The sequence below is a fragment of the Notothenia rossii genome (assembly GCF_949606895.1).
Source record: "Notothenia rossii genome assembly, chromosome: 10".
Classification (NCBI taxonomy): Eukaryota; Metazoa; Chordata; class Actinopteri; order Perciformes; family Nototheniidae; genus Notothenia; species Notothenia rossii.
In genome coordinates, this window is record NC_136908.1 from 6,403,400 (window position 1) to 6,424,545 (window position 21,146).

General features: G+C 44.5%; 1 protein-coding gene across 3 annotated transcripts in view; it reads right to left on the bottom strand.

The window, feature by feature from the left end:
* Positions 1 to 414: 414 nt before the first annotated feature.
* LOC307022193 (complement C3-like) overlaps positions 415 to 21,146 on the bottom strand; it is a 56,912-nt gene continuing 36,180 nt past the window's right edge. The window contains exons 30-43 of one of the 3 annotated variants that reach the window (XM_079654851.1): positions 19,308 to 19,385; positions 19,043 to 19,198; positions 18,589 to 18,651; positions 18,367 to 18,448; positions 18,226 to 18,274; positions 17,961 to 18,051; positions 17,758 to 17,847; positions 17,571 to 17,673; positions 16,051 to 16,140; positions 12,856 to 12,948; positions 12,634 to 12,717; positions 9,525 to 9,669; positions 4,363 to 4,840; positions 415 to 589 (exon numbers count right to left, since the gene is read on the bottom strand). In XM_079654851.1, coding sequence (XP_079510977.1) covers positions 4,744 to 4,840; positions 9,525 to 9,669; positions 12,634 to 12,717; positions 12,856 to 12,948; positions 16,051 to 16,140; positions 17,571 to 17,673; positions 17,758 to 17,847; positions 17,961 to 18,051; positions 18,226 to 18,274; positions 18,367 to 18,448; positions 18,589 to 18,651; positions 19,043 to 19,198; positions 19,308 to 19,385 — 1,221 coding nt within the window. In that variant the 3' untranslated portion in view covers positions 415 to 589; positions 4,363 to 4,743. Of the gene's footprint in view, positions 590 to 4,362; positions 4,870 to 9,524; positions 9,670 to 12,633; positions 12,718 to 12,855; positions 12,949 to 16,050; positions 16,141 to 17,570; positions 17,674 to 17,757; positions 17,848 to 17,960; positions 18,052 to 18,225; positions 18,275 to 18,366; positions 18,449 to 18,588; positions 18,652 to 19,042; positions 19,199 to 19,307; positions 19,386 to 21,146 lie in introns of all 3 variants that reach the window. The other 2 variants (XM_079654850.1, XM_079654849.1) reach the window with 2 other exon arrangements.

Genomic DNA, 21,146 nt, shown 5'->3' on the forward strand with positions numbered 1-21,146 from the left:
CATAAGTTCTCTGATGGGGAAACAGAAAGGTCAACCTGATGAATCAGAGCAGATCCGACTGACACGAAGAGCACGAGGAAATCCCCGGGAAGATGAAGTGCCCTGATCACCTTTTCATACGCCTGCATTACAGGAGAATAAGCCACTGTGCAGATCCAGGAGCAGATGAGGGATTATCATGTATGTGATGAAGAGGCCACGAAGGTCCAAGAGACCTGGAACACGGGATGTTCTTTAACCAACAAAACAGTCAAATATGTGTCTAATTTTCTACATGAACTAAAAGTTAATAAGAATACAAGACACAGAGAATGAGATTAAGATAATTGTTTGAATCAATACACTACAACATTGCAAGTCCATACATCTTATAGCAGTGAAATTTGTACAAGATGGGAATAATGTAAAAACATAAACAGTTCCTAAAACAATTTATTTTCTTATGTTTCACTGCTGACATCCAAAGAGTTGGTAATGCTGAACCATCGCGTCCATGCCCAAACAGGTAGGTCTGTGTTCATCAGCTTGACACTCAGCTTCTATGGGCCAGTACTCAATCCAGGTTCTTTCTCCAAGTACATACTGATACCTAAGAAGAGCAGAGTGAAAAGCACGTTAGGTCTTCATGTGAACAGCTATCTGTAACATTCAAACATAACATAAGAAAGCCTCCTTCCTCCTTCTGGATACTTTATCACTCTATGAATGGCAACAGTAAGTGAGTACAACACATCTTGACTTTATTTAGTATAAAAAGCAGTGAAACGTTGGGTTACGTATTGTAACCCTTGTTATATTAGCACAGGCGGAGCCCTCTACTGGACTCTATGGGTACTACCTTACCCTGCGAGCATTCTCCCACTGAGACTTCTATAGACGTAGCCGGCCTTGGGCGGGCCTACCTGAATGCGCGCGCATCACACCGTATAAAAGGAGGCCTCGCCTCTTGACTATCATCCTACACCTCTCTTCAGCGAGCGGAATAGGACAGACATTGCCCTAAGTAGAGGGCTCCGCCTGTGCTAATATAACAAGGGTTACAATACGTAACCCAACGTTATATCTCTCACAGGCTCCGCCCTCTACTGGACTCTATGGGTACGACAACAACAACATTCCACCCTACTGCCACTGACCGGCTTTTCTGGTCAGCAGCTGCTGCCCCACATTCTCCTTTAACCCGGTTGTGACCGAGGAGAAATCTGGGCTGTGGCTGACAGAGTACACCCTGCTGCGCTTACCTCGCAGAAAGTGTGCTCAAAAAACAGTGCCGGGGGGACCCCCCCCCCCGCCCATAGACGGATGGGGAGAGCCCCCTCGTGGGCCATGGAGAACCACAGGGTACAGTGGCTGTTTCGCCGGCTAGCGAACAGATCCACTTCCGCTCTCCCGAACTGGGCCCAGATCTGCTTCACCACCTCCGGGTGAAGCACCCACTCGTCTGGCAGGGGTTCGTCCCTCGACATGAGGTCGGCCCCCCTGTTTTCCAGTCCCGGGATATGGAGGGCTCTCAGAGATAACACCACCTCTGAAGCCCATAACCACAGTTCCTCCGCTGTGGTCAACAAGACGGCAGATCGGACTCCGCCCTGCCTGTTGATATAAGCCACTGTGGTGCTGTTGTCGCTCCTGAATTAGGGGCATGAAATGCCGGAAGAATAACACTACCGCCCGTAGCTCTAGGAGGTTGCTGTGTCGAGACTCTGTTAGAGCCCAGCGCCCACCTATAGCCCTCTTCAGGCAGGTCCCTCCCCATCCTGTTCTGGATGCATCCGTGAACACTGTGATGTAGGAGGTCACCCGTCCCAGTGGAGACCCCCTCCGGAGGTGATCCGGGGACCCCCAAAACTGGAGGTTGCCCTTCACTGAGGGGGGGATGGTCACCAGCCGCCGCTTGTGCCTCTTGGGATCCAAGCGCAGGCTGGAGAACCACCTCTGCAGGCGGCGCATATGTAGTAACCCTAACGGGACCACCATGTGAGCAGCCGCCATGAGACCCAGAGTCTGTATGACAGTAAAAGCTGTCACTGTTGCCCCCTGTCGCAGCCTGTGCATCCCCTGAAGAAGGGACGCACGTCTGCTCACTGACAGGGTGGCGGGCAACGCGCCTGCATCGAGCACCACACCCAAATACAACGCCCGTTGGTGAGGTATGGGGGTGCTCTTTTTCCAATTGATCGCAAAGCCCAGTTTGGTCAGGGGTGTGATCAATTGTGCTGTGCAAAACATTGCCTGTTCCCGTGACCCAGCCATGACTATGAGGTCGTCTATGTAAAAGAAAACTCTCATGCCGTGTGCGCGCAGCGGTTGAAGCGCTGTGGCCACACATTTGCTGAATGTGCGTGGGATGAGGGAATGCTCCGGTTTGGGACAAAATGAACATGGGATCACTCCGGTCATTGTACGTACTTCGTCTCAATGGAATATTAATGGTCAGATTGAATACAACATCGACCCAATTTCTCCGGTCAATGGCGGGAGAGTTTTGAAAGTGGCAAAACACTGTTCCACACATTTAAAAACACTTAAACAATTAAACAAAGTTTACCGATGCACCTTCCCTGGCTTGTAAAATGCGATGATGCGCCCTGGAGGTATCAGACTATTTAAAACATGTATACCCAGGATTCAATCACTTTTCCTGGCTTGTAAAGTGCTGCAAAGCAGCCTGTTCTCTGGCTGCGCTCTGCCTCTATTCACGCCACTTTCCCCCAGGTTTCAGAGACCTATTGCTGGGTAGAAAAGCCATGTGCATCGCCCTGGATCTCTGCCTGCGTGTGCCTGTGAGTCTGAGACCCTAACAGTAGCGGTTCTGCTGTTTTTACCTTCTCGTCCGTTTCGTGAGTCAAATGTTAATGAAATGGATAGACTTCCGTCCACATCAGCGGCTGTTGGATTAAAACAGCATAATGCACTTTTAACACTCATGTACCCAGGATTCCTGCTCCTTTCCTGGGTTATAAAGTGATGAGATGAAGCAGCAGCAGCCTGCTTCTCCGGGGTGCTGCAGAGTCATTTTCAGGCTCCTCTCTACAATTGTCTCCCTAATAATGATTTATAATCATTATTTTTGCATTTAAATGATTTATTCTATCATTAATAGGGTTCCTTAACACAATGCACATAGTCTGGAGCTCACTGGGGTCCTGCATATGCTTTAATCAGGCGTTTTAACACTTTTTTCCACGAACATTATTTTTAATCACTTTTATGGGGCTATATAAATCAAATTCCGGGTAATGCGGAGCACAATTGTACCTTTTACTATTTTAATTTATTTGTATTACATATCTTTGGGCTATAAAAGTGACATTTTTGGATGACTTTGTCAGTTTATGGAGCTTATCCCACAAATCCTGGAGGTTCCAGGCCGAATTTGGGAGCTCTTAGGTGGCCTGCCACGCGCCCCCACCCGTGGGAAGAAAAATAAATGAAAGAAAACGGTCAATTATATCTTAAAATAATCAAAAAATAAGTTTAAAGAAAAATGTTGAATCTTTTCTAAGTGCCAACGGAGAAGGGGGCCAAAACTGCTCAATCCTTCGGCGCTTCGGGCCGAAGCCCCGAACACTTTTCCACTCCCCCGTTGCAAGTTGCAACGGAGAGGGGAAACCAAGCCTCGCCTACTCCGTTAAAAAAATTCATTCATCATTTTCAGACTAGTGTCCGCACGAAATCGGAAACCCAGTTTTTGAGAGGACTCAGGAAAAAAACGGCTGTGTAACTTCATGGAGGAATTCATCCGCTCCACGTGCACTCTGGCTCGGATACATTTTGTTGCCCGGAGACCCCCAGCATGGTTCTTACCAAACTTTAAGTTTTTGAACTGGTCTCTGGAGGAATGCAAGGGGAGTTGGCAGGGGACTCTACCCGCCTTATGAGGCACTATTTTCGGATACATTTTAACACTTTTAGCCCTTTTCTATGGATCTCCAAAAAGTTAACTTAGACTTTTTCTGAGTCTGGAAAAATGCGAGGGGAGTTCGCAGGGGACTCTACCCACATTGTGAGGACCTATTCTCGGATACTTTTTTTCCTTTTCACCCCTTTCCTATGGATCTCTGAAAAAGTTAACTCAGACTTTTTTCTGATTTCTCACTGATCGAATGGCAAACACGACCCGCCATCGGAGGGCCTCCGCCGGCCCGGCCTCGTGCCGGTGCTCTGACGGTTGGTTCCTCCGAACTGCGGGTTCTTCTCCTCTGACCTCACTGATCGAATGGCAAACACGACCCGCCATCGGAGGGTCTGTTCCCCCGGTCCACGCACCGGTGCTCTGGTGGTCGGTTCCTCCGAACTGCGGGTTCAACTCTGATGGCCGGGATGGTGTGCTGCGTGGGGGTAACCCTGTGTGTCTCTTACCTCCCGGGCCGACCGATATGAAGCGTTTCCAAGATGAACCGTCTGACTCAGGGGTCCCACCACGGGTTCCGCAGCGGGGTGGAAGTTCCACCTCCCCACTTCGCCGCGGAGTGCCAGGCAAACATCTGTTTCTCTAATCCTCCACTGTTGCATAGCGGCCTTAGTCGGCTGCGGCATTCAGCAATTGGCCTTCCTCTGGGCTCCGGTTCCCTTGGGGACCACGGCTCGGTGGCTTCACATGATATAGGGTCGAGCCTACTTCATCACAGGCTACCTGTTTGATCCTGGGTAACAACCACATATGCTTTTCTGCAAAGAGGGAACTGCCTGGTCCCGCCCGGGTGTTCCTCTACGGCTAGTGTCCAGCCGTCAGCTGCGGTATCAGTAAATTTGACCCGCTATCGGAGGGCCTCCTCCCGGGGTCCACGTGCCGGTGCTTGGCGGTCGGTTCTTCCAAACTGCAGGTTCGACTCTGCTCCTGGAGCGGACAAAGATATGTGTATTTGCCTGAGTGATGAAAATAAACAAAGAATGATATTTTACAGGATATGACGGAGCTCAGGAGTCTGCACCTTGAAGCTCCTGGATCAGACAAAGATATGTGTATTTGCCTGAATGATAGAAATAAACAAAGAATGATATTTTACAGGACATGACAGAGATAGGTGTATTTTCCAGGCTTTTTGGAAATAAACCAAATGTGATATTGCAGGGCATTACGGAGCTCATTTACCCATGTGATGTTGTGCAGTACATTACTTAGCTCATTTAACAATATGGAGTACCAGGGGCACTAAGGTCTTACCCGGATGTCCTTATGTGTTTAGTCAGAGTGAGAGTGCTTAAGTTTGGGTAAACAGCTTTGCCAGGCATACCCACCCGTGGAAAGACAAATATAACAAACAAGTTAAAGTGTGAACCTCCAGCGCAGGGGGGGTTGCCGTGAAGAAGGCCTAATATGGATGCTGAAGGGCGGACGGTAAAGCACCGCAAAATCCACCCCCCCTTTAGGGTTCCCAGGGGCATGAGGTTCTGTAGGGTGTGATCATCTGGGTTTAGTCCGTTGGGGAGTGCTTAAGTCCGGGGGCCCGGGGACTCACGGTGTGCAAGGTTTTGGAGGTGCCCATGTCAGGGACACATGCTGTAGGTCATTAGTCCGTCCTTTGGGGATCTTGGAGGGGCCACAGAGAGGAGATGTCCCCGGTCTCTGTCCTGGATGTGTGAAATAAACAGAGTCCCCATTTCAGGGACACATGCTGGAGGTCTGTAGTCCGTCCTTTGGTGGTCTGTGAGGGGCTACAGAGAGATGCTTTTCGCGGTCTCTGTCCTGGACGCAGCACAATTACAAAAAACGGCAGAGTGCCAACGGAGAAGCGGAGAGAAGGGGCTTGAAAAAGCTCAACCCTTCGGCGCTTCGGGCCGAAGCCCCGGACACTTTTCCACTCCCCCGTTGCAACTTACAACGGAGAGGGGAATCCAAGCCTCCCCTTCTCCATCAAAAAAATCCATTCATCAATTTCAGACTACTGTCTGCATGAAATCGGAAATCCGGTTTTTGAGAGGACTCAGAAAAAAAACGGGTGTCTGATTTCATGGAGGAATGTATCCGCTCCATGTGCACTCTGGCTCGGATACATTTGTTGCCTGGAGACCCCCCAGCCTGGTTCTTACCAAACTTTAAGTTTGCAAACTGGTCTCTGGAGGAATGTAAGGGGAGTTGGCAGGGGACTCTACCCGCATTATGAGGCACTATTTTCGGATACATTTTCTCACTTCCACCCCTTTTCTATGGATGCATTGAAATACATTGCCTGGAGGATAGGACCGAGAGACGACAGACTCTCTAGCCGCCTCACAAGTCACTATTGTCGGACACTTTCTTTGCTTTACCCCGGTTCTATCACTCTTTCCTGCTGGGGTACTGCCTGGTCCCGGGGCACCCCAAACCCTCTCATGGTCGGGGTACCATGCATTGATGCATCGGACCCAATGTTGCCATCACCAGCCCCGCGTTGGTGCGGAGGTGGGACCATTTAACCCGGTGGTAACCCAAGTCCTCCCTTGGTCCATGTACCATGCATTGAAGCATCGGACCCATGGTTGCAATCACCAGTTACGCTAACGCATATAAACGGAAAAACTGAAAATAATTTAAATACAATTCATTGTGTCTGTTTGAGTAAGGATGTTGTCCGAATGCCCGGTGTGCAGACTCTTCTATCTGGCTTTGAACAAGCACCTTAAGCACAAACATGCAGTGCAGAACCTGGAGGAAAGAGGCATCATTCTTAAAATGGCCAGTGGCAGAATAAATGTTCGGACCAAACCCTGTCCCATCACAGGGTGTTCGTATGCTGGGAAGAGACAAGACCGTCATGTAACTCATGACCACCCTGAGTTCTCCCGAGATGAGGCACATCAGGTCATGGCAAGGCTGAAGCATAGTGTGGCCCTGCAGTTGCTCCATGACCTTCGAGAGACTAATCCCATCATTCGAATGGCTACATCATTGGATATAGACAATGAGGAGGAATACCTGGTGCACCCTCCACCCTTCTCCCCACATACCGAGTGTGAAGAAGAGGACTGCAGGCAGGTGAGGCTGGAAAATGTGGCATTGAGGGCTCAGAAGGATGCCCCCATTGATGAGGTGAAGACCCTGCGCTCCAGGCTGAAAAAAGGGCTAAAACCCAGGAAGCAGAGTGGCACTGCTGCTGTGCTTGAGGAAGAGGAAGAATGTATACGATTTAAGGGCCTGTCAATCTCAAGTACCCCCGGCATGAACACAGTAGCCTCCGGCAGCAATACCCCTCTCAAGACCCTGGTGAAGACGGTCATGCAGTCCCCAGAAGCCTCCGGTAATGAAACCCCTCTCAAGGCCCCGGCCAAGACTGTCATGCGGTCCCCAGAAGCCTCCGGTAGTGAGACCCCTCTCAAGGCCCCGGCCAAGACTGTCATGCGGTCTCCAGAAGCCTCCGGCAGCAGTACCACTCTCAAGACCCTGGCCAAGACTGTCATGCGGTCCCCAGAAGCCTCCGGTAGTGAGACCCCTCTCAAGGCCCCGGCCAAGACTGTCATGCGGTCTCCAGAAGCCTCCGGCAGCAGTACCCCTCTCAAGGCCCCGGCCAAGACTGTCATGCGGTCCCCGGAAGCCTCCGGCAGCAATACCCCTCTCAAGACCCCGGCCAAGACTGTCATGCGGTCCGCAGAAGCCTCCGGTAGTGAGACCCCTGTATGCCAGAAGACCCGTGCGTCTGTCTACAATAAGCTGAAAGCTAATCTGGCTAAGGACTGGCCCTCTCCCACAAATCACTGGTCAACTGGGAAGGGACAGGGGAATACCATGCTTGAAATCACGTTGCCTAAAAGCATGGAGACGTACATTCAGACATACAGAGGTCATTGTGAGGGTGTCGCACCGACAGTAAAACGGAAAGAGAATTGTCTGTCCAAGGTCAGCCGGATAAAGAACTTCCTCGTATTCATGGCCCATGGTGTTAACCGGCTGTCAGACTGGCTGTTTCTAAAAGACCCGAAGAGGCTCCGTGGCTGGAGCGAGTATATTTCAAAGTCGGGCCGGGCAGTCACAACATCGCTGTTGTTCCTGAAGAATGTGAACCATTTCCTGAGGTACTTGTCTGAGTCAAAGCACCGGGGGTGCAGGCTCAACCAGTCTAATATGACCCACATCATCAGAGAGGTGACAGCCAACATGAACGACTTGAGAAAGTCTGTCACTGTCCACCAGTTTAAGGTGAAGAGGAACAAGCTGGATCGTCTGCAGAGCCAGGCGGAGCTTCTCGCCGCCATGGCGGCTCCTGAGAAGCGCATCCCTGATCCCCTTGACCTGATGGCTAGCAATCCGACCTCAATCACCCAGTACCTGCTATATGGCTATCTAACCCTCCATTGGAGCCTCCTGTATGGCCACCATCCAGGTGTGTACGCAAACATGACCAACACAGAGGTCTTTGAGGCGGACAGAAGCGGCACTGCTGAGGGCTACATTATCCACGTGCAGGATCACAAGACTGCCAAGACATTTGGTGAACCACAGCTGGTGCTTACAGTAAAGGAGTTTAGCTGGGTCATGCGGTGGATGGGGATAAAAGAGGGCTTGTCGGGTCCTCAGAATGAATTCTTCCTTTTCTCAACGGGGAAGCACGCCTCCAAGAACCTGAACGCTCACTTGAGGGCTTGGGCTGATGCTGGTTTAGAAACAGCCGTCACCTTCACCATCTTGACTGCCCTGGCTGACAATATCAAGCATCACCAAGATCCAGAAAGCAGGTCGATTCACACCAGGTTTATGTGTCACGACGTAAGCACTGCAGATCGGTTCTATGCGAATACGCCTGGAATAAAGGAGGGATTGAAGATCCGCTCCATGTTCAGGGCGGCAGCAGCTGCAGCAGCATCATCAGAAGGAGGTTTACCGCTGTCAGATACCTCCGAAGAGGGCTCAGGGCCGGAGAGCAGCGATACCTTTTCTTCAGGGCCGGATGATACTCCTGATGAGGGGACAGGGGCCGTGGACTCAACCTTTTTTCCCCGGTGCACCATACAAGTTAGATGGCTAATAGGACCCCCAGGCCCCCGCTAATCATGTTTTTATTATGTATATTGTGTGTACTGTTTTTGTAAAAATCGTGTGATAATTAAATAAATAATAAAACATTAGTATAACCTTGAAGGTTCCCAGGGGCAGATACAGTGCCAGGTATCAGACTATTTCAACAATGTTTACCCGTGATTCAGACACCTTCTCTGGCTTGTAAAATGCGGTGAAGCGCCCTGGAGGTATCATACTATTTAAAACATGGTTACCCAGGATTCAATCACTTTTCCTGGCTTGTAAAGTGCGGTGATGCTTCCTGGAGCTATCAGGCAATTTGAAACAACTTTTCCACACCTTTCAAACACTTATTACTGGGTTATAGCCTGTCATTTTACACGATATCATTTAACATTGAACCTTTCCTGAAAATGCACATATTCTGTGCATTTCGCCCAAGGCCGGCTACTTCTATAGAAGTCTCAGTGGGAGAATGCTCGCAGGGTAAGGTAGTATCCATAGAATCCAGTACAGGGCGGAGCCTGTGAGAGATATAACAGCAATATCTTAAATTCCCACACCACACATCAGATTCAAACAAACTTACGTTTGATGTGCATCATCACTGTGAATATCATCTGATGATCCCATGATAAGGTATGTTTTGCCAACAACCAAATCTAAAGACTCCCTGCAGTGCAGAAAACTGAGGAATGTGCGAAGTTTATTCAGAGGACCCACATCAAACGTTCCTGTAATTTAAAATTAGGAGAACAAAGAAAAGGTTATGATCAAATTGATATATGATTAATCACAAAACAAAAGTGCTTTATTCTCACATATCCTGCTGAATCACGTTTCTGGAAACACACTTTTTTGCCATCTTGCCAAAAGTTATAAGGGGCCCTATAATGCTTTTGGGGGTTTTCCCTTTCCTGTAGTGTGTTATATCGGGTTTTTTTTGCATGTAAATGGTCTGCAAAGGCTCAAATCCCGAAAATTCCCTAGAGAGGGAGTTTCTCACCCACAATCCCCCCTCTGCTTGACGGCTTTGTTTAATTTCCGCAATATAGTATTAGTGACATCACTACTGTAGCGTGAATCACACACGGAGACAGCGCTGACCCCTCAGAGCCATGGCTGACATCACAGTGACACGTCTAGGGGAAGATCAAGGAGAAGATTCCCCAGAGACACAGTACACAAAAACCCATGTCACTTGACACCAATGACTCTTAACAAAGGGTCCCCCCTCCTCCGACAAGGCTGGATACCTTGAACGATGGGAATGCCATCTCTGTCCACAGACCTTGGTTTGCAGGTATCGACTTATACATCCTGATGTATGACAATTATATGATGTCATGCTGCCTCAATTGTGATTGTGTTATTTGTTTAAATCAATTGAATGTGTCAATAAGGTAATTTGCCTTTGATCTGTATTATTTTTGTCTTTTTCAAAAGCTAAAACAATGGATATTTCAGATATGGTTAGACATTTAAAACAATTAACATATATTTTGTAAGTTTCATTTTAAGAAATCCCAACCAGAGCTTTATGACCTGGGAGGGATAGAGTAAGCCCCACCTCCTTCTTGAGACATACAAAAGACAGATAAAAACTTAGGACATCCTCTTATCCACTTTTCATCCTCCTGATTCCTGACATAAACACAGAGGGGTCGCTGACTCCTTTCCTCCCCCCTTCCTCAAAGATGACCCCCCACTGAGGTTCTTTGTCTCAGTTTAGTTCTGAGTTTAAGACCCCATTTACAAGGGAACGCAAACGAAACGCAAATGAACCAAATTCGATATCAAAAAAGTATTCCGTTCACACGGATACGGCTCAATAAACGTGTCCCTTCACACGAGACCGCTCGACCCGCTGGAGACGCTGTAGTACATATGCCCGGCCTGTAAGTGGCGCTATACTTCCGCCACAAAATATACCAAAAGCAGCGAAGAAGACCCCGAGCATGGTTGCCATGGTGGCCTGGTTGCCCTTCTGTTTATTCTCCGCGGTGGATTTAGCAACATGTAGTTCATTTAGTTCTCCATGTCCACCTGTTGCTGATGGTTGTGGTAGAGGAGCTGTATATTTTGCACTAACAGCTGTTGCATGGTCAGTAGCTACACACATTAGCAGCAACTGACCATGCTACAGCAGTGAGCAGCAGAGGTGGACGAGGCGGGGCTATGGCTTCATCCTTATCAGAAAAATGATTGTATAGGACGTACACACGGAGCCGTTTGGCCCCCCAGAGCGTTCCGTCCGCAGATCTATCCACCTTGGGACCCGTTTTCGGGGTCCGTTTCAGCGGTTCCGTTACGGCCTCGTGTGAACGAACGGGCTATATGAAAGAGAAAAGTAGCGGATACAACCCGTTTCGTTCCTGTGTAAACAGCACATAAGTAACATTCTTAAATCTTGAAAGACTTCCCTTCAACGTACTCATAGTGCTACACGAACCGTGTTTAAAGACTTTAAAATAACCACATTGCCAGTTTCCGGGCTCTGATGTGCCGACTCACAGTTAAGGAATGGCCGGACTGTGGTCACAGGACGCCAGGTCTAACCAAGCCCCTAGGAAGTGCTCCCGACTCTGAGGAAAATATTCGTTGTGTCCAAATGGCAGTACTAAAATGTCCATATCAGTCCGTGACGTCACTCGTTACTTCCAAAATGTAATACATACATATTACTGTCTTTTCTTAAGTAATAAGTTGCATTACAATATTACTGTCTCTGAAATGTAATGAGTTACACTACTTTTATATTAATTTTGAATTACTATTCTTGTGGTAATACTGCCTTATTAGGCCCATATTGAGCAGCGCATATTAAGACCAAAACTCATGTAAAACAACTTCCTTAGTTGCAATAAATAAAGTTGTAAAATGTATTAAAAGCCAAATCTAGATTTATTTTCTCTCTCCATTCATTCTAGTGAGCCGAGAGCGGGAGATCGGGGGGCAGGGCTTCAACTGAGCATGCTCTATGAGCGCATATACGGGTTCTTCTGCTCTGACAGCCAGGCATGACGGGTAATCTGTGACGTATTGATCTTAAAAATCTCAGGCCATTTTTTCCTCATGCGCCAAATGAGCAGCTCTCATAGGAAAGAAAGAACATGCACCCCCCCAACAACTCCTGGGCTAAGCCCCGGATCCCCTAAATCCACAACTTAGGGGCGGGGTCTGTTCTGTGCCGTGTTTGAAGGCACCACGGCAAGGCACATGAGGTGAACTGGGATCTCTTCAAGTAGCAGTCCACAATCCATATTTTAAGTCTGTTCAGGGACTTGAACCAGCAACCCTACGGCTCCCAGTCCAAGTCCCTACTGAGCCAGTGCTTGCACTGAATTCTGCTTAGCATGCATACAATTATCCTGGCTCTGTTTAAAGTTCACACAGTCTTCTTACTTGAGCCTGTCATTTTCTTGTTGCAATCTGTAAAAATGATCAAGTGCAAAAACGAGTCGAACATCTTGTTTTACCTACAAACATGAAAATTACCGGTGCTGTCATCCAAGTGCCTGACATAAATGCAATTACCAAAATGTCAAATGTTTTATTTTATTGTCTTACAGGAGATTAAATGTGCTCACAACATTTTAAAAAGGAGGTAAACCAACTGTTAAATCACCTACAGTTTTAAGGCAACCAGAAACATCAGGGGCTAGTCCATTTTAGGCACTTAAGCTATAGACACCCACCTTCTTTGATGACTTCCAGTACACGCATTGTGTAAATGTCTGTGGACAAACCGTCTTCAAGCATTTCCAGTTTCACTTTGTACACTGAGGACAGACACATTGTAGATTGTAAGCTCATCTGTTTCTTTGATCATTTGTTCTCCAAATCTCTTAGACGTAATCAAACACATACATTTTTGGGGTATAAAAGTACTATAATTCAATCCATTTACGCTTTCTTACCAAAATCTATTTTGCTGGTTGGTATACTCTCACAAGCCTTAGCTTTGCGCTGATCATTGCTGATGTTCGCCTTCTTCTGCATACTGCAATTCTCTGGAAAGACACAATTAGCATAAAGTAATAACACATCTGATCAAATGTTTACATCAGTACATGAGAATGGATGATGGCAGCTGTATTTACGTCACAATTTAGATTATTAGTGAGGTTTTTTTTAGACTGCAGGTGCTTATGTTTCAATCTTGTGATTTACTGCAAACTCAATTTTCAGCATTCTCCTTTATAATATGTGAAACTAAGTGCTTTTCTCACAAGGAGTACAACTCGGTCTGAGAAAACAGACTTTATGTTGTAAATCTGAGGGACAATACCTGGTTGTGATGGAAACTTCTGAAGAAAAGGGGCGCCCTAATGGCCCGTGACTGAAAGGGGCCCAAACCATTTTAGAACATTAAGAAAAAATGTTTTAACAAATGTGATATCTTTTAGCATTTCTCCCCCGGGCTTAAATTGTGTATTATAGAATGATCACACCGGTGACAGTACTCTTCAAAGGGTTCACGAAATACGACTCTTACTGTTTAACATTTTGGGTTACTTAATGTTACTTCATATTAAGGATAATAAAAATGACAAGGCTGTAATGCTAACTAACGTGCTAGCTACTAGCTAGTTAGCTAACTTGATCCAGCCACTCCTGGTCCTTTCATCAGACGGGAAGCGAAAGAACGAGCAAGTCCCATTGCTGGTATGATAACAACCTGGTACTAAGCACACAGGCATCTTGTTAAAGTTATCTTATCTTAGCCAGCGCCATATACGGTAGATAAATCTATATGGCGCTGATCTTAGCTATCTCTTAGTGGAGGAAAACAATTGTGACATCACTTATGCGACTCTGGGATTTGTAGTCTTTCTAGTTGCGTATTTTTCATACTCTTATATTTCAACAGTTTTACGACAAATTGTGACTTTTTTGACAGGGAAATTATTTTTTAAGATTGACAAACATCCTATGTGTAATTCATGGCACAATTCAAACGGGATCGAAAGATACGTTTTCTCTCTCCATTGACTTCAATGCATTATTTTTCCGGAATAGGGTCCCATGGACCGGAAGTAGATGGGCGTGACTTCGCCACTCTATACGGGTTCTTCTGCTCTGACAGCCAGGCATGATGGGTAATCTGTGACGTTTCGCTCTCTCAAAAGTTGGGCCATTTTGTCTTCATGCGCCAATGAGCAGCTCTCATAGGAAAGAACGAGACCCCGCCTCCCACGCTGTATCCAGTTCTTATTATACATCCATGGATAAGAGCCGTTTGAATTAGATCAGTGATTCTCAAAGTGTGGTCCTTGAGCGCCCCCTAGTGAGTCACCAGGCTTGCATATGGGCCATGCGTCATCACCTCACGTGCTTCACGAACGCAATCGATCTAGGTTATGGGTCTGCGTCAACAGGCTTGGATATGGGCCATGCCCATGCGTCTCTGTTCGGCTTTAAAGGGCCCGACGCTCCACACTTCAAGTGCAGTTCTACACAATATATAGTTCAATGCTACTCTGTAATATGATTTACTCCGTACATCAAACTGTATAATACAGTTATTCTTTTGGGTGTTTTATCGGCTCGGTATTCCCCTCAATCAATCAATCAATCAATGTTTATTTATATAGCCCAATATCACAAATGTTACATTTGTCTCAGTGGACTTCACAGTTTGTACAGAATATCAGTATGACAATACGACACCCTCTGTCCTTAGACCCTCACATCGTACAAGGAAAAACTTCCAGAGAAAACCCCACAGTTTAAAGGGAAAAATGGGAGAAACCTCAGGGAGAGCAACAGAGGAGGGATCCCTCTCCCAGGACGGACAGACGTGCAATAGATGCCGTGTGTAAATTGAAAAGATAATACATTTGCAACATAGGTAGTCCAAATGTTTTGAAATGCATGTGTGTATAATAAGAAGATGAATCCACGAGGATATCCATCCAGGACTTATGATCCAGGACCGCAGCCACGTCTCAAGATCCAGGACTCGCAATCCATGACACAGGACCGCAGGATCATCCATGACTCCGGATCCCGGCGTATATAGACACCAAAAAGAAAGACATTTGGGGAAGCTGGGTTAATCGGAACATGAGAGTACACAGGTATAGACAGAGAGAAGGAAGAAGTAAGATGTCCCCCGACAAACTAAGCCTATATCAGCAAAACTAGGGGCTGAATCTAATCAGCCCTAACTATAAGCTTTATCAAAAAGGAAGGTCTTAAGCGCACTCTTAAAAACGGATAGGGTGTCTGCCGTCCGAACACAAACTGGAAGCTGATTCCACAAAAGTGGAGCTTGATAAGAAAAGGCTCTGGCTCCCATTGTACTTTTAGAGACTCTAGGAACAACCAACAACCCTGCATTCTTGGAACGCAATGCCCTAGTAGGACAATAGGGTATAATGAGTTCTTTAAGGTAAGATGGCGCCTGCCCATTAAGGGCTTTGTAGGCGAGAAGAAGAATTTTAAATTCTATCCTGTGTTCTATAGGGAGCCAGTGTAAGGCAGCCAGAACAGGAGTAATGTGGTCCCTTTTCCTAACTCTGGTTAGTACACGAGCTGCAGCATTTTGAATCAGCTGAAGCGACTTGACTGACTTCTTGGTACACCCTGATAATAAGGAGTTACAATAATCCAGCCTTGAAGTAACAAATGCATGGACTAGTTTCTCTGCATCGTTTTGAGGCAAGATATGCCTGATATGCCCTCCTGGATGATACTCCTGCAGAGCGGGGTCTAATCGCCAAACACCATTTAATTCGTCTGTGTATCTTTGGCAATAAATATATATTGTTGCATCAAAAACGTGTCTCTCCTAATTGTAATGCCTTTAACCATTAGCCTGTTACCATGCCAAACTAAGATGGGGACCACAATAATCTTTATATCAGCAAAGATTCAACATGTTTGCATTGTGATTCCAAGCATTTTAGCATGCTGGGACACGCTTCTGAATCTTTGTTTGACCTTCTACTCCTTACTTTTTTATAGTACAATAATAGATTGCTGCAGTTTACAGACCTCAGACCTGCAGTCTACGTCTACAAAGCATAATTTAAGTGTTATTTAGAATTTTAAAAATTGAACAAATAGAAGTTTACAGTGGATGGACAAGGTTGTTTTGACCCGTTTACCTTCAGCACATATGCATTCATCATCTCTGCAGAGCCGCAGTAGCTGTCCACCTTTCCTCTCTGGAAGGTAGAACTGCACACAATGTGTTTCTGAATTGGAAGGAAAATATATTTGAACAGGTTTTTCTGTTCTTTATAAAATATACATGAAATACTTGAACATGTAATAATGCCTGCTTATTGCCAGTGTTATATTCCAGGGCTCGACATTAAGGACTGCCCGATGGCCCGGGGCCATCTAGTATTTAGCTCGGGCCATGAAGCCTCACCTGCTGGTTGCCCGATCGGGCAATCTATTATACCAGTATCATGCAGCTCGCGGATCCAGTAATGAGTGACCCGACAGTAAAACTAAACATATCTATAACTAGTTACGGTAGTTTGAGAGGTAATTAAAATAGCTACGTGTGATATTCTAACCTGAAGTGTGTGTTTTGTTCCGCTCACCGCTGCATGTGATCATGCAGAGCTGCGTGTCGACTCGTCAGCAGTAGCTGATCTCTCTCTCCCGTCAGATTAGACTTCACTCGCGTTTATGTCCATATTGATCAGATCCAGCTAGTTCTAGCTAATGATATGACTACCTGCTTATTAAAAGACACCGTGACCTAAACAATAAGTGTTGCTATGCAACTGGGTGAGGCCACAAAGTATAGCGCAGCATTATGCATTTGTTTACATGCCCACCGGAACCCAGAGGCATTAGCAACAGATCAACGCACAATCAACCCATACAGCACATCTCTTTCTCCCAATTAAGTGTTAGACATTAGAATTGACTACTCTTGTCTGTCACATACTCTTCTTGTCTGTCACATAAGTGGCGCAACTGAAGCGGTATTGCGCTAAAGGGAAATTATTTTGACCGGACATTTTGACCGAAGAGATTTAGATTTGCTTGCAAACGGGAACTCTGACGTCGCCATTGTGTGTGCTTCGCGGAAGCACTCGGCTGCTCGGGTCTACTCGGTCAGCTTCTGGATGAGGAGGCATTACTTCGACCAACTTACAGTAGATAACATTACAAACATTTTTAACAGGGGCCATAATAGTGTAGATAATGTTTGTTTTGGCAGTTATAACTGCATGTAATGTTTCCTACTTTTTTACATCTGGGGAGGCATTTGCCTTCAACAGATGGAAAGTGTCTTGACCAACAACTTAAGTATTTATTATAGCTATGCAGGGCATGCAAGAGAGCAAACACAAACAAGTGAAATGAAGAATACAATTGAAATTGTAATTTTGTGGTGTTTCATCTTATAATTCAGTCTAGAGAATGCACCAGACAGCATCTAAGACCTGCAAAAATCTAAATGTTCTAGTGGGAGGCCCCCCAAACCCTTCGTGCGTCATTTCGTCCGCGCGCATTTTTCAGGGCAATCTCTATTGGGCTCAGGGCCATCTGTAAATTAGCTTAGATGGCCCACAGGGCCATCTCCCAAAATCCTTAATGTCATGCACTGTATTCTCTGACATATATTGGGAACAAAACACATGGAGGTTTCTCTAAGACTCACGCTCATAGTATTCATAGACAGACACAGCCGCTGGTTGTAAGACGCCCACTTTCATCTTCTGATGAACCCTAAAAGTGATTTCTTCTGGTTGTGTGTGAGAAACCTGAAGATAAAGGTGACAGAGATAAATACACAAAGAGCAAGGCAGAGAGGAAAAGTATGGAGGAAGGAAACAGCGACGCCTTACCTTGTCCAGGTAGATGATGAGTGAGCCTCTTTCTGACAGGACTTTGTCCATCTCATATTTTGCTATGGTGCGGGCACTTCCTTGGGACAACTAAACACACACACATAATCAGACCATTAACCATAATACACATTTTTTTTCTCCTAACCAAAACCAGCTGGTGCATTTGTTGTGGGTTAATGTGTATCTGTAAAAGTTCTTACTAAGTCCAAGTCCTTTGTGTCAACGGTGAAGCCGGTTAGCAAGCCAATATCCAAAATTGACATTGCTGCATCTCTTTCCTTGTCCTTATACCTGTACACAGAATACATTGAAGGAAATTAAAGTGTTAAGGAGATAGGGAAAAGGGTAAGGAACAGAAGCAGAATATTTAATACAGATTGTGAAATATAATAATATTGTAAATAGCTGGTTAGAAAATGTTATGAATTAAGCCATGTGTCAGTGTGTTGCCTTGGTTGTACTTACAAAACTTCTATCCTCAGCTTGTATATCTTCTCGTCCTCATCCATTTTTTCTGCAGGAGTCAAATATTGTATTTGCATTTAGTTCTTGTTTCTCAAGAGTAAGGTACAACAAATGAAGAAGAGACAGAAGGCACTAAATCACCTGGGATGAGCTGCACTGACAAATTAAACTTCTGACAATCATTTTCCTTTTGTTTAGGTAGAGTGTAGTACAGCGACACCATCTGTCACACAGAAAAGGTGCAATAAAAGTCCTCACAAGGTTAAAAGGGTATATGGTCACATCTTGATTTTTTAATAGGACAGATCAGTTATTAACTATTACTAAAACTCAGAGTATAAAATACAAAAATATATAACTCACTCTCACTGTTGCTTCTCCTGAACCCTTGGCAGTCACTTTCACGTTTCGGTTTATATAATTGATCTGTCAGAGTTTAAATATGAGCACAAACACACACTGTCAAGGATAAGCCGACATTAAAGTATTATACCAATATTATTTGTGTGACGAGATCAACAATCTGTGTGTAAATGTAAAATATACAAATTAATTGATCCACAAGTGACTTTAGATTTCTTAAATAAAAATAAAATTTAGTTCAAAAGTAAAAAATCTTAGTAATATAGTTACTTTTTTTTTCTTTGCTGTATTTTCAGATCCCTTTTGTAGTTCAATATATTTTTGAGAGTTTATAGATTTGTTTTGTATTTGTGGAAGACTACACACAATATTCATGCAGAATTTCAATCTGTTCACACATTACCACTTTAATGAGCCACTGTTTGTGAACTTGTGTGTGTGTGTCTGTGCTTACTTTAGACATCCTTGTGGCATAGTGGTTTTCCCTGTTGAAGTTGTACCTGTAAGGCCTTAACATGCCCGGCAACAAAATGCACACGTTCAGATCATATTCTGGTTCTATAGCACTGGACCAGTACTCGGATATAGCCTGGTACACCATAATGGTGGCCTTTAGTAAAACAAGAGGGAGGTGGGGGAAAAAAAATTATCAGAACAAAATAAATGATAATCTAAAACAAGATGGAGGGATAAAGATGGAGAGAGGAGTCTCTTCTTACCTGAGTCGATCCATAGCCTCCGCCAACTCTCTGCTGTTCGTTGAACCATCTCACAACAGGTCTGGCATCTTCAAAAGCCTTTATTCATAGAAGGAAGGTAAATGGTTGAACTTTTCTGTCATTTACTGCACATTGGAATTATAAAAAAACATACAAATATAAAAAAGACAATCGAATAAGTTACTTAACAATTGTAATGCTTAAGATATTGTTTACCTAAGAGGGTAGCATGTCAATTATATTTTGAGGCTGTGACATTGCAACCCAGTCTCATGGCATTTCGTGTTCACCAACACGATTTTTAATCTATTGATTCGTGTTCACCAACACGATTTCCCCCTTTTTTTCGTGTTGCACAGCACAATTTTAAAAGCAATGTATTTCTACTGGTAATGTGTTTCGTGCCTGCAGCACGTCTTTTTCTCCGGTCGGGTCGTGGAAGACCGGAAGCTGTGTGGTTCATAAAAACATGTTCTTACTCAATATCAAGCCACAATTACTGCTTTTATTTTAAATCGTATAATTTCGGACTTTTGTTACCGTCTGTGAGGAAAATAAATGGGGCTCAGAGCCTCAGAATACTGAAATCTGTATTTTTTAAATCTTTTTTTCCTTCTAATTTGTTACTCTTTTCAAAATAACACACTGTTATTTACTCACCAATAACACACAATTATCCTTGCTTTTATTTATTGGTTTAATTCCATAATCTCGGGCTTTTTTGGCGTCCGTCAGGAACTGAATTTCAAAATAAAAATAACCGGAAACAGACATAGGCATTTCTAGCGATTACCCAAGATCCTCAGCTACGGTTTAAGCTAGCTGATTGGATGTTTTAGTCGCAATGCATGCTGGGCTTTGGTGTTTATATGATATGAAATCCGGAAAACATTTTAAAATAATAAAATAATACTTAATTCCGAGTGTTCTTGCTTTTCTCTTTGAAAGTCATCACATAACGGCATTGTAATACACGGTTCGGCTGCATTACATATTATAGATCTGACGTAGTTCTTTATTTATAGAGCCCTGGTGAGAAGACCTTTGGAAAAACTGGAGGAAATGCTGCAGAAACTGAATACTTGACGTGGATCATAAATATATCAACAATTAAACAACATCTTCAATTTCTCTTCACACAATACGTCTCCTTGCAGTATCAACCTTAATTTGGCTGACTTTTACATTTGATCTAATTCATAGATAGGTTATATTTACACCATAATGGTGCACAGCTGATATAAAAGGACTTGTAGTTTTTAAAGATATTACTGATTTTCTTTGAATATAAGAATGTAAATACTGAGTCTGAAATAGTATAGCAATATGCTGTAAAATGATGTGAAAGCATGAATAAAACTACACATCTTCAGATGTTGTACATACATAAGTGTCCTACACTAATAATACAAAGTTATTATGGCTGTGTGCACCGCCTAGTGGTTAAAGCATGTTATTGAATTATTGTTTTTATGTGTTATATTTGATGAAAAAAATATTAAGAGTATATATACTTTCATAGGGGGAAAGTAGAAGGTCAATGATAGAAATATAGAATATAAAAAATCAAGAAGATACTATAAGTGATCTCTACAATAAAACAGTTTAGTGCTGGATGTACAAAGATATTAATATGAAGAGGTGCAAAACAGAAAAACAAATTAACCTTTATTTAAACATTAAATAATACTTTAAATTAAGGTCTTCTTTTAAATAAGAAAAAAGCTTTGGGGGTATTTACAGATAAATATTAAGCCTGACAAAGTACTTAACGTCTAATATATTGCTTTCCTGTAATGTTAACTATGTTGAAGCACTTATTTTAACTGATATTATACA